The sequence below is a fragment of the Gopherus evgoodei genome, chromosome 5 (genome assembly GCF_007399415.2).
Source record: "Gopherus evgoodei ecotype Sinaloan lineage chromosome 5, rGopEvg1_v1.p, whole genome shotgun sequence".
Lineage (NCBI taxonomy): Eukaryota > Metazoa > Chordata > Testudines > Testudinidae > Gopherus > Gopherus evgoodei.
Genome location: NC_044326.1, coordinates 77,011,525 through 77,024,975, shown reverse-complemented (window position 1 = coordinate 77,024,975; position 13,451 = coordinate 77,011,525). Strand labels below are relative to the sequence as shown.

General features: G+C 40.8%; 1 protein-coding gene across 3 annotated transcripts; it reads left to right on the top strand.

Moving 5' to 3' along the window:
- The first annotated feature begins 528 nt into the window (after window positions 1–528).
- On the top strand, window positions 529–9,124 carry NPY5R (neuropeptide Y receptor Y5). 3 transcript variants are annotated; one of them, XM_030565590.1, is made up of 2 exons: window positions 529–682; window positions 7,324–9,124. In XM_030565590.1, the coding sequence occupies exon 2, from the start codon at window positions 7,333–7,335 to the stop codon at window positions 8,668–8,670; it is 1,338 nt and encodes a 445-aa protein (XP_030421450.1). In that variant the 5' UTR covers window positions 529–682; window positions 7,324–7,332; the 3' UTR covers window positions 8,671–9,124. The 3 variants fall into 3 exon arrangements, with proteins under 3 accessions (XP_030421450.1, XP_030421447.1, XP_030421448.1); XM_030565587.1 differs by lacking the exon at window positions 529–682 and adding an exon at window positions 773–837; XM_030565588.1 differs by lacking the exon at window positions 529–682 and adding an exon at window positions 1,143–1,395.
- The last annotated feature ends 4,327 nt before the right edge of the window (window positions 9,125–13,451 follow it).

Genomic DNA, 13,451 nt, shown 5'->3' with positions numbered 1-13,451 from the left:
CATAAGGAGCAGAGCTGGAGCTGGTTAGTATGTGCACAATTGCATACAAAACCTGAGTTATCTGAAACATGGAAAAGGTAGATGTCCAGTTTAACCTCCTGGATTGATTTGTCATTTTGATTTTTGCCCCTCCGAATTAAAAGGGAGTTTGTATGTTTACCAATGCCTACTAAATCAGACCGAAATTAAATCACTTATTAGTTTTAAAAATATTGTATCACTTTTTAAACCTTCCGCAATGCGGGCCCTGCCCCTTCCCACACTTTCACGCACATAAGAACGTAAAACTTGCTCCCCCCACTCCTCCCAGTCCCTGGTGGTCCACCTGGCGATGGATTCAGGGGGTCTAGTAGCACTGCTTCTTTTTTCTCCATCCTCATCTTCGCGTCACCCATTCTTACCCCCAACGCCCATGCTTCTGTCAGACAAAGGCACAGTCTCAGATCAGAACCACACCCCCCCACCCCAAGGTGGTGTTTCGTACATGTAAAAAGGTTCATTGCTCTTTCTCCAGGATTCCAACAGCGATAAACTGCCTGCTAGGAAAGCCGCTCTGAGGACTTTGGGGTAGTGTGGTTCATGGATATTAATTATTCTCCATTGAAAACATCGATAAATCATTGGCTCCTATGGGACTCGCCGATCAGAAATGTGAGGCTACATGAACATTATTGGATAGCAGGTGCGAGGGGGAGTTAAATTAACTGGCTGGGCTTAGGGGCATCTGAATGGCTAGGAGTGAACTGGCTCGGGGAGGATGCATACGGTGCATTGTATTTAGTACCGTTTGTCGGGATTAAAGGGATACCGGATGGCCCCAGAATGACTCGACCTGCGGTAGGTTGTGATTCTACAGGTGTAAGTGATGCGGAATGACTCCCCCGAGCTCAGTGGAGTTACTCCGGGTTCAGGCAAGATGCTGCTGGGCTCTCTGCTGGGTTTGGTTTCTGTAAGCGGCGAGGCAGGCTGAGCAGAAAGCCCCCCGGCCACCTTAAGAGGAAATCACTGGGGAGGGGGCCGGGGAAGGCGGGGGAGCGAGGGGGCTGAAGTTAGCCGCGCGGCAGCAGTTCGCGCCGCGTGTGGCTGGCACTGGGCAGCGGGCTGGGGAGGCGGCAGCGCTCTGTCCCCTCCGGCGCCGGCTCTGGGTCGCCGCCCGCCAGCAGCGCGGAGGAGAGGACCTGGGCCACGGTCGATACAGGGGCTCGGGTGCCGGGTCCGCTTCTCCGCAGCTCGCCCCTTCTGGGCCAGGCTCTTCCCGGCAGAGCGGGCCACTAGCGCCCCGGAGCAGGGTTCCTCCACCGCGCAGCGACCGCCCCCTGCTGCCAGGCGCCGGGAGAGAGAGGAGCCGGGCCTCGCCCTCCCCGCGGGCCCTGCGGGCAGAGGCTCAGGCGGCAGGTACAGTACGAAGCCCTGGCCCCGCAGCTGCTGAGCTGGGCGCGGTCAGGGGGCAGGAGGAGAAGCCGCCGCGGCGGCCCCCCTGGCGGTCCCATTAGGTGCGATGGGAGGCGGATCTGGCCCAGCATGTGCAGCTGAGAATTACCCCTGGAAGGGGCCGCAAGGGGAGCGCTTGCTTTTCAGCTCCATGTCTGCAATAACCAAGGCCATGTCAGCGCCCCGATGGCCGCTCAGAGCACCTGTGCCAGACAGCATGTCTGCTGCCGGGCACTGCCCGACCTGGGCTGCTGCAAAGGCACTCAGGCGGGGCTAGCTCCACACTGAACGAACCCAGGTGCAGTTTAGGAGCCAGGCTGCTAGAGGGAAATCTCTGTTCCTTATTTATAATCGCTTTAATGGAATGTAGTGCACATACTTTTTAGAGCAGATAGTGTCCACTTACGGACTTTTCCAAAGCGTGGCTAGGTAGTGATTCAATATCCCTTGAAACGGAAGTAAATATTATTGAACACCTCCCACGCTGTTGAATTATACCTAATGCAATGCCCTTTAAACATAAATATTCTGGCATTCATGGTTTACATTTTGATGAATAATTTACCTCTGACTTGCTTACAGAACGTGAGAAATGACCAACTGGAATGAGCACGTGTTTGCCATCTCTAACTCTGTGATTCTTTGAAATTTATCCTTTTATTTTTAACCAATTATTCTTTGGCAGTACTCCACTGAGGATTATTCAAAATTGATACTTAATGAAAATAGTATTTTGTCTAAGTAACTAGTAATATACTTTAGTTGATTGCTGGAGGATAAATATAATATATTGTATTAGTTGGCACAATCCAAAATGTCTCCCTCTAGAAAAATAAAGAAAAGCATGTTACAAATCTTAAGCTGTAAGGTCTTCAATGTTTGTTTGGTTGTTTATCTAGACGTTTGTTACACTTTGTGCTCAGCAGCATGTACTTTAATAATATGTTAGGCTTGCTTTACTGATCAGTGAGGTACTACCATACAGTATACCACACTCCTTCAAATTTGGAGGTATAGTCCTATTTTTAATGAATAGATTATTTGCCTACTGTGGGAAGCCATATTGTTGTTTTTCCAGAAGAATTTTGTAATATTTATTATCTTTTATCAATAATGGCCACTTTAAGAGAGACAAGTAATCTTTTCATTGTTAACATATGATAAAGCACTTGTCTGGCTGAAGTGCTCTTGCTCTTTTTTTCAGAGCTCAAAGGTTCTTAAACTGAAGTGTACGGTTGAATGTACTAATTATAAAAGAATTAGAACAGTTGCAGTGGTAGCTCTACCTCTTTAATCTGTGTTTTGTAAATGCACAGCCTTAACTCTCCTTTGTTGCATATAGGCATTATGACATAGTCTGTAATTACATGACATTTTTTATCCAATATAATATATTTCAGTGTTTCTAGGAGCTTAGATAGGCAATGATTAAGTAATTATGCAACAGGGCAGCATTAAAGTTATATGTTCAACTTTTGTATTTCTTGGCTTCTGGGTGCTTAGCTATACAGGGTTCACATTGTTTGCAGTGTTGTTCCCAGGATATTAAAGAGCCAAGGTGGGTAATATCTTTTACTAGACCAACCTCCATAGGTGAAAGAGACCAGCTTGCAAGCTTACACAGAGTTCTTCCATCCTCCAAAATTATGATTTATGGATTTTTTTGCTTTTTGCATTTTAAACCAATCACAGGCCTTAAAGTGGAATAATGAACATAATCCACTTCAGACATGTTAAACCATATAAAGTTTGATCACTTTATATCTTAAACTGAGCTCAGACTAGACAGTGGTTTGAGCTCATTGTGCCATTTTAAGGCTTTAGATTAAATGGTTTTAAAAAAAAAAACAACCCTTCTCTCCCCTCTCCCCACAAAACTTTTCCGAAAAACATAACTTGGGGGAGAAACAATTTGACTAAAATGCTTGTCAGAGGAAGATTAAAATTAAGATACACAGCTGGACATAGGTGAACATGGTTCAGGAAGATGTCATGAAGATCTTCCTGGTTCATGATGTATTTTCCTACTTTAAAGTACATTTATTTACATGATGAATGGTGACTATAAAGCAAAGTCAATAGGAAGCCAATGAGACACAAGGAGTATGGAATCCCAGGACACTGTTTATGTTGGAACCTCACTTTAAATCTGATGAAGGGAAACATTTTCAAAATCACCTTAGTGATTTAGGAGCCTAAGTCCCATTTTTGAAAGTGACTGGCACTTAAGTCTTATTGAAAGTCTCACTGGATGTCATTGACAAGAATCAGGTCAGAGAGGGTAAACAAATCCCAGCAGTAGAAGTTGCTGCTAATACCAAGCAGCAAGAGAGAAGCCTCAGTAAGAGCAAAAGTCCAAATAATATCAGTGGCATGTTATTGTGTGATTGTGGGCTGACAACCGGCAGTATGGTGGGGAAGCATTTTCAGCTTCATTCAGCTAATAGCACTCAAGATCAAGACACACTGTGTAAGTGTTATGAGTCGGGTAGAAACCCACAGAAACTGGCAACTGCCTCTTTACTGAATCATCTCTATAACAATCCCCCACTCATTTCTTGCATGACCAGCATGCAGCAAAACAAACAGCTTTTGCAGCCCAAGCTTAGTAAAATACCCATCAGTTCCAAAATATGTACTGAATCATTATCTCTGGGAGAGGCAAGCAGTGTTGGTGCATGCAAATTGACTCTGGGTACATACATATTCACTACAAGCACTACAGTGTCAAAGCTGAAGCATAGAAACTTAATACAGTGGCAGAAGGATTTTTTCTGCCCTGTCTAAAACAACCCCCTCAAGAGATGATAGGTCGATGGAAGAATTCTTCTGTTCACCTAGCTGCATTTATAGTGGGGGTTAAGTTGACCTAACTACATTACACAGGTTGTGAAATTTTTCACAGTCCTGAGTGATATAGCTAGGTTGATCTAATGTTAAGGTATAACCAGCCCAAATGTCTCCCTCTTTCCACTCTGTTATTCTACTCTCCCACAGCTGGCAGTGATACTTCTCTATCTTCATCCTTAAGGAGGAGTATCACTGTGATGGGTTGTCCTCCTTTAAGGTGCCACCTGATGTACTGGGATACCACTGAGCCCTCCTGTTCTGCCAGCCTGGGCCCCCTTTACCCTGTCTTGCTGAACCAGGCTCTTAAGCCTCCTCTAGCACACACAGGCAGGGCCACACCCAGCTGCAGAAAGACACAGACACTAAGATCAGCATAAGGGACTTGCCCCAGCACTCAGCTGTCCACCTCCCTTGGAGTGCAGACCCAAAGGTATACTGTCTTGTACTGTACAGAAAAATCTGCACAGCACAAGCTCATAAAAATTCACCCTCTCCCTCAATGTGAAAAGAGAGATGCACAATTTCTTGCCCACCCCAGATATGAATTGCACAAACTGGGTTATGTTATAAACAAGAAATAAGTTTATTGACTACAAAAAACAGATTTTAAGTGATTATAAGGGATAGCAAACAGAACAAAGCAGATTACTAAGCAAATAAAACAAAACGCACAAAGTAAGCTTGATTCACTGAAGAAAGAGGTTAGAAAATGTAATTTCTCACCCTAAATGTTGAATTAGGCAGGGTGCAGAGTTTCTGTAGCTCAGAGTTCTGGATATTTCTTCTTATAGGCTGGACTCCTGTCTCAGTCTGGACTCATCCTTGCTTTCCCTTCAGGTTAGTTCCTTTGTCCCTTCAGGTTCTTTCAGCAGTCCTTCTTCTTGGGTAGGAAATAGAGGAGAGTCTAGATCAACCCTCTTCCCAGTCCTTAAAAAGGATTTACCTTTCTTTGATCCCCATCCCCCTGCAGAGGAAAAGTACCAGCAGTATCCAACGAGGTATTTTTCATCAGGTGATTCTATCACCTGATTTTGTAGTGTTAATGCAGCATCTTCAAAGTTCTATTGTTCTTCTTAAATGGGTCATTCAGGAGGATTGCCTACTGTCTGGTGGGCATTCTCCCCAAGTACAAACACAGTTGTAATTGTTACATAGTCAATATCCCTAACTTTAGATACAGAAATGATACATGCATACAAATTAGATAATCATATTCAGTAAATCATAACCTTTCCAATGATCTCTTACATGAGCCATCTTGCCTATACCTTAGTTATGCCATAGTCATATCATAACCATATTTCTATGAAGAATATGTGGTGTAATGGCACACCACATCACTTCAATTCTGTTCATGGCCTCTCTCAGAAAGGAAAAAGGCAACATCAACCCATAAGTCAGAGCAGCAACATTAGTGTTTATAACTAATCCAAATATGCAGACCTTTTGGGGCAAAACTAAATATATTTCTACTGACACTTAGCTTAAATGAAGGATATACTGGTTTTGGTTCAATAGTCTATTGATTTTGGAGATAGCTAGGTCTCCCCCACCCCCAATACATGAGATTTCCTTGTGGTCCACCTTTTCTATAAGAGAACTGCGTATTTATCAAAGGGTCTGAAGGGGAGATTCCAGACTTCTAAGGCGGGTTTATACCTGGACCAGTACAATTACAGTGCACACTTAGCTGTCTTTGACGGCCCACTACTGTAGCCACAGCACAAGGCACCAGTGGACATTCCTTCTGCTCTGTGCAACAACCAACCATCTATGGGTACTTAGGTAGATCTTGAACATTTACTCCAACGTCCTGATACAGGCTGTGAGCATACACTTGAATGGCATATTGTGCACATTACGCTGATTGGACAGAAGCAGGCTGTACACCTCATGTCCATGGGGCAGGACACAAGGGGGGGCACTAGGCCACCATAAGTGATTCTTGTGGAAGTCACTAGCATGCTTGATCTTAATGACAGCAAGCATCACTGAGTGGCTCATATACACGAGACTTCAATCTCTCATTTGCTAGAGCAGGCAAGGAAGGATCCAGAGGAGGTTTCTGGTGATGATGATGTCCCTGTCAGTGCCTTGAGGACATACCTGAAAACTGTGTAGAATAATCTATAACAGAACAAACTATATTGTTGTAATGGTGCTGAAATTTCACTGATCCCATTATAGTAAAAGGGAGATTTGCTAGGATTTGTCTGACTGCTAATATTAACCCAGAATTCTCTATTTCTCCTCTACTGACAAAACTCTGTGTAACTTCAGTGGAAGTTTTGAATCAGTAGAATCTGCAGGACTTGGCCCTATCTGTTGTTAACATATATTAAATACTATTTTCCAGATTAAGGAGATTAATTTGATTATAGCAGCTATACAATTAAAAAATTGCCACACTGGGAACTGAATTCTGTGGAACAGTGAGGGCCATAGTGTGACAATTTCTGAAAGATTCTTTTTCTGGTGAAATTCCCTATTATGAAAATAGAGAATATAGCTGGAACAAAACATTATGCTTTTTTAAGCACTCCAGTGCAGTTTGTCATCATGTAACAGAAATAGATACCCTAATAATATAGTATATGGGTGGGTACAGTTATTGCACAGAGCCAGTTTATGAACTCCTTATTCACAATGGTGAGTAGTTATTCAAATGACTAGTCCCATTGACTCTAAAGGGACTACTTTGATAAATAGTTGGTCACTCATGAGTAAAGAGTCCACAATCTGGCCAACAGCAAACCATTGTTAATTGTTTACTTCATCTGCACTACGCTTTAAATTGTAAGTGCAAAATATGAGAATCCAAGGGTTGGGGCCTAGGTAGGCTGCATAACACATGCTAAGAACTGTGGCAATTAATTGGTGAGGGTTTATAATTATGCAGGATTTAGGGCAAAGTATAATGATATTACTGCACTTTAAAATATAATGAAGCAATAAAGAAAATGGTTGTTTCTCTAAATTCTGATTAACACCAATGTCATCTATTCTGCAGTTGCTAATTAACATCTTTCTGATTCTAAGCAGGACTGTAATATGGATTTAGAACTCAAAGACTATAACACAACGCTTACTAAGGAGAACAGCTCTGCTACTATCAAGAGTTCTGATTTTTCTGCCTGGGAAAACTATAAGAGCAGCATAGATGACTTACAGTACTTTCTGATTGGCCTGTACACATTTATAAGTCTTGCTGGCTTCATGGGAAATCTACTTATACTGATGGCTCTAATAAAACGCAAGCAGAACACAATAATAAACATTCTCATTGGAAACCTAGCCTTTTCTGACATTTTAGTTGTGCTGTTTTGTTCGCCTTTTACATTAACATCTGTCCTGCTCGATCAGTGGATGTTTGGAGCAATCATGTGCCATGTTATGCCCTTCCTCCAATGTGTGTCAGTTCTGGTTTCAACTTTAATGTTAATCTCTATTGCTGTTGTCAGATACCGCATGATAAAAAATCCCCTTTCTAGTAATTTAACAGCAAAACATGGCTATTTCTTAATAGCAACTATCTGGGCTCTTGGTTGTACAATTTGCTCCCCTCTGCCAGCTTTCCACAAAATTGTAGATCTCCATGAAACCCTTAATTTAGAGATACTGAACAGCAGGCATTTGTGTATTGAATCATGGCCATCTGATTCATATAGAATTGCATTTACTATTTCTTTATTACTCATGCAGTATATATTGCCGTTGGTTTGTTTAACTGTAAGTCATACCAGCATCTGCAGGAGTGTAAATTCCAGATTGTCAAACAAGGAAAACAAATTTGAAGAAAATGAGATGATAAACCTAACACTTCATCCACCCAAGAGTTGCAGATCTCAGGTGCAACTCTCCAGCAGTTCTAGATGTAGCTATAAGTTTGTCAGACAACACAGAAAAAGGTATAGCAAAAAGACTGCCAGTGTGATGCCAGCTATTTTACGGGGTCATCAGGATAATAATTCTGGAGAACTGCTAGAAACCTCTGGTACAGAAAGAAGCCAGCTCTCTTCATCCAGTAAGTTCATACCAGGGGTACCAATCTGCTTTGAGATGAAACCAGAAGAAAATTCAGAGATGCAAGACATGATTACAGTATCCCGATCCATCACTCGAATTAAGACAAGATCTCGGAGGGTTTTCTGCAGACTGACAGTACTGATCTTAGTTTTTGCTGTCAGTTGGATGCCTCTTCACCTTTTCCATGTTGTCACTGATTTTAATGCCAATCTTATTTCTAATAGGCATTTTAAATTAGTATACTGCATATGTCACTTACTGGGTATGATGTCCTGCTGCCTGAATCCCATCTTATATGGGTTCCTTAACAATGGCATAAAAGCTGATTTGATGTCTCTTATTCCATGCTACCAAATATCATGATTTTAAAAGCTCTACAATAAAATATAAAACAAACAATGTTATGCCTATAAGCATACTGAAGTATAAAATATCTTTTATTCAGTTTTAGGTGTGAATCAGTTGTTAGCAATGATTAGCAGCTTTAGGTGTTAATGGTTAGTTCTAGGTCTGAATGGTTTGTACATGCCTCTTATGTACAGCAGAAATATACAGATACATTGTAATATTAGTCTTTTGCTTATCTATTGTATGGAGGAAATCATGTGTAGTGTACAAAACCATATTATCATTTTAATAGTTCAATCAAATGTTTCAACTGTACCTTACAAATATCTGAACTCTAAATTCACAGTTCATGTACAAAATGAGTCCATTCATCTCAGTATCAATATCACGAGGCTATAATCAGCAAATTATTATTATTGCTAAATAATGTTTAATTGAATCAGACTATTTTGACCACTTCTTAAAATAAAAATTTCTGTTGCTTGATGTGATTAGAACACATTTATATATTTTTTTATCTTGATACATCCAGTCCAGCCAATATCTCTCTATCACATTTGCCAGACATCAACAGATCTTTTGCTGCTTCTTTAAAGACTATCTTCTTCACTTGGATAACTACATGGATAATCACTATATTCCAGATTGTTCTCACACTTCTGGATTTAATTAGCATCATCTGCCCTTTTTTCTGATAATTTTACTGTGTCCTATCGTTTCATCTGATTTTCAACTTGACCTGAACATAGATAGCATGCCTCTGTCCTTATTTTCATGACTTTCCTCCAAGAACGGTATGTTTTGAGTCAGAATGAACTCTATCTACTGATCCCCAGGAGAGTAGGTGATAACAGAAACAAGAAGAAATAGAAAGATAAACATTTTTTCCTCATGAAAGCAAATGATTATCTGTTTTTCTTTACAGATAGTCTGTTGTTTTGGAGAGCTGTGGTACCTTTCAGATACAAATATTGGTTGAGTCTGCATCCAAGCAGTAGACACTAGGGCCCTGGTTCATCCAGATGGTGGAGTCAGTGGAACTACTCATGTGCTTAAAGTGAAGAATGTACTTAAATATCTTTCTGACTCTAGAGCTAGATTTTAAGAGCCCACTGTGGCTCTTTGCTATCCCCAGTATCTCTGTGAACAAGTCAGTACCTGCATCTGTTTTAAGTACAAATGGCTGGGTTCTGCCACCCCTTACACTGAGAAATACACTACTCCACAATTAACTCAATTGGAATGAATTAAACTACATGTGGAGTAAGGTATGACTCAAAGTGAGCAAGGGTGGCAGAATCTGGCTTAATGTCTTTTTTACTAAAAAGTACACTATGCTCCCCACTCCCCTTTCTACTGTATTGCTTTTTACTCCTCACTCCACCATTTTCCCTCTCTCTTTACCCACTTCCCTCTCTCTTCATGTTTATTAAATAAAAACTTCAAAAACAAAACCAAAAATTACAGTCACAGATGGGACAAATCACAGACACAAAAATAAACCATTCAACCTTCCTCACTCCAGACTCTTTGTCCTAAGAACTAAAAGGTCACTTTGATCTCATAGGCTGCCCACATCCAATGACAATTGCCATTTTGCTGAACTCATCTGTTTTCTCCTCAGCCATTGCTCACAATTGAACGACTGCATAAATAGTGTGAACTACAGTATCAGGTAAGTCATTCTGTTCCTGCAAAAGGGCTCTGCCAAGGTAGTATAAAACTACGGCATTAGTGACTATCAGAGGCTCAAAGAAAATGCATGGCAAATGTCTGTCCTTCCTTATTGAGGTATGTGCCAAATCTTTTGGTGTCTGAAAAAAGTCAATTGTCCATAAGTCTCCCTTATACTCCAACAGTTGCTTTATCTTCCCAAATTAAACTGCAAGTGTCTTCCCCAAAGAAATCTGCCCCCCTCCCATGCTATATTTTTATAATATAAATAAACTAAATATATATCATTCCTTGCTTTAACTCAACACAGGGGAACTGGCTTTGCAAAGAGGCTGCAACAACAGATGAGGGTACAAAGGTGAGCTTTAAGGCACTTTTATACACACAACCTGAGTTCCATGCAGGTCAGCTTCACCGTAGGAGCTGCCCATTAATTCCTTTCTCTTTAGCCCATTTTCTCCTCCAGTTCACATTTTAAATCTGGTGGCATTTAAAGGGCATTCTTTGGTGAACAGGGAGAACAAAAGCAAAACTAAACAGATAATTTTACATGTAATAGTAGGTATACTATTAGAAGTATACTTTGGCACTGTATCATCACTGATGTGTTTTGTTAAGTTTGCAGCATACAGAGAAGTCAGATAACATAAATAATCTTGCTGGAAGATTGCAACATAACATTACTTTATTTCTTAGAATTCTGAGTGACAATGCACAAGAACCCAAAATCAGAGAGAGAAAAATCAGGCTGCTCCCTAAGGGTGTGTCTCCACTGCAGCTGGGAGATGGGATTACAGCATGTGTAGAGATACTCAAACTAGCTTTGCTCTGGCTATATCAAAGCTAGCTTGAGTAACACTACCAGTGAAGCTGCAGCAGCATGGACAGCTGCACAAGCTAACTACACTCATCCAGATCAAGCAACTGCTACTCATGTTGCCATAGCTTCAGTGCTGTCATTAGTCAAGCTCGCTTTGATCAAAGCTATCTTGGGAATGTCTACACGTGCTACAATCACATCTCCCCATTTCAATGTGGACAGACCTTAAAGCAGAGACACAGAACACACCCTACCTTGCTTTAAGCTGGCTCTTTCCAGAACTGACTCTGCTTACATGCTTTGCAACAGAGCCCCTCGTCCGCTTGCAGGACCTGAAACCCCCTTTGCGCACTTGTGCACACACACACACATTGTTAAAGTGCTACCTTTCAATTCTGATACAGTCCTGAGTATATGTTTAATACTCAAAAGTAGGGCTGTCAATCACAGTTAACTCAAGCAATTAATGCAAACCAAATTAACTAGATTAAAAAAATTAGTTGTGTTTAATCGCAGTTTTAATCGCACTGTTAAGCTACAGAATACCAATTTAAATTTATTATATATGTTTTGGGATTTTTTCTCCATTTTCAAATATATTGATATCAATTAAAACACAGGATTCAAAGTGTACAGTACTTTAAATATTTGCACTAAAAAGATAAACAAAATAATTACTATTTTTCATCTCATACAAATACTGTAGTGCAATCTCTTTATTGTAAAAGTGGATCTTACAAATGTAGAATTTTTTTTTACATAGCTGCACTCAAAACCAAAACAATATAAAACTTTAGAGCCTACAGATCCACTCAGTCCTACTTCTTGTTCAACCAGTTGCTAAGACAAACAAGTTAGTTTACATTTACGGGAGATAATGTTGCCCACTTCTTATTTATGATGTCACTTGAAAGAGAGAACAGGTGTTTGTATGTCATTGTTGTAGCTGGAGTTGGAAGATATTTACCTGCCAGATATGCTAAATGTTTGTATGCCCCTTTATACTTCAACCACCATTCCAGAGGATATGTTTTCATGCTGATGATGCTCATTAAAAAATGTGTTAATTAAATTTGTGACTGAACTACTTGGCGGAGAATTGTATATCTCCTGCTCCATGATTTTACCCGCATTCTGCCACATATTTTGTGTTAGATGACAGTATATGTTGTTTGATTTAAGAATGCTTTCACTGCAGATTTCACAAAATGCAAAGAAGGTACCAACATGAGATTTCTAAAAATAGCTGCAGCACTTGACCCCAGGTTTAAGAACCTAAAGTGCCTTCCAAAATCTGAGAGCGACAAGGTGTGGAATATGCTGTCAAAAGTTTTAAGAAAGTAACTGTCTGATGCAGAAACTACAGAACCCAAACCACCAAAAAAGAAAATCAACTTTCTGTTAATGGCATCTGACTCAGATGATGAAAATGAACGTGTGGTGGTCTGCACTGCTTTGGATTGTTATCTAGCAGAACCTGTCATCAGCAGTTAATCACAACTTTTTTTTTAATCTCGCAATTAATCCCAATTAACTTTTAATCATTTGTCAGCCCTACTCAAAAGTAACAATTGACCTCTCTAATAACAAAATAAATAATAAATAACAATTAATAATAATATGTAATAATACTTCACATTTCTTTAGAAATTTCCATCACAGAATCGCTAAGCATTGAACATTGATGAATGAAGTGCTTCACAGGGGTATTGAGATTAAGTATTATTCTCATTTTATAGACGAGTCATCGAGCAAAACCCTAAGAAAGGGGGTGAGTTTTGAACCTATATATTCTGGGTGGACTGTCTTCTGTGTGGGAAAGCCATCAGCTCGTGTGCATCAAGGCCAAAGTCCCATCTGTACAATTCATAGCTCAAATAGCAGGCAATACATTGAGTAGCACTGTGGGACAATCAGAGGACAGGACTCCTCCCTCACAGAACATGGAGCAGTTGTACAGCTTTTCTGCTGTCACTACTGTAACTTTGAGAATACAGAGAGCCCTGCAGCCTTAGCATGTGCACATTGTGGGAAAAAAGAGGATGATTGGAGTATCTGTGTAGCAGCAACTTCTCCAGTCCTTTGCACCCCCACATTTCCTGTGTACTGATATGCAGGTGGGTGGGGACACAGTCTATGGGGGATGAATCCTCCTCTCTGATCCTCACAAATCCCCACTCCCACAATCTCCCCTACACAAGACAACCACATTGGTTCCACTGTCAGGAGAGCTCCACAGCTGTGGAGGAAGGACTGGTTTGTCTCCAAGAGACTGAGGCCAAAATTTCAAATTTGGATGCTG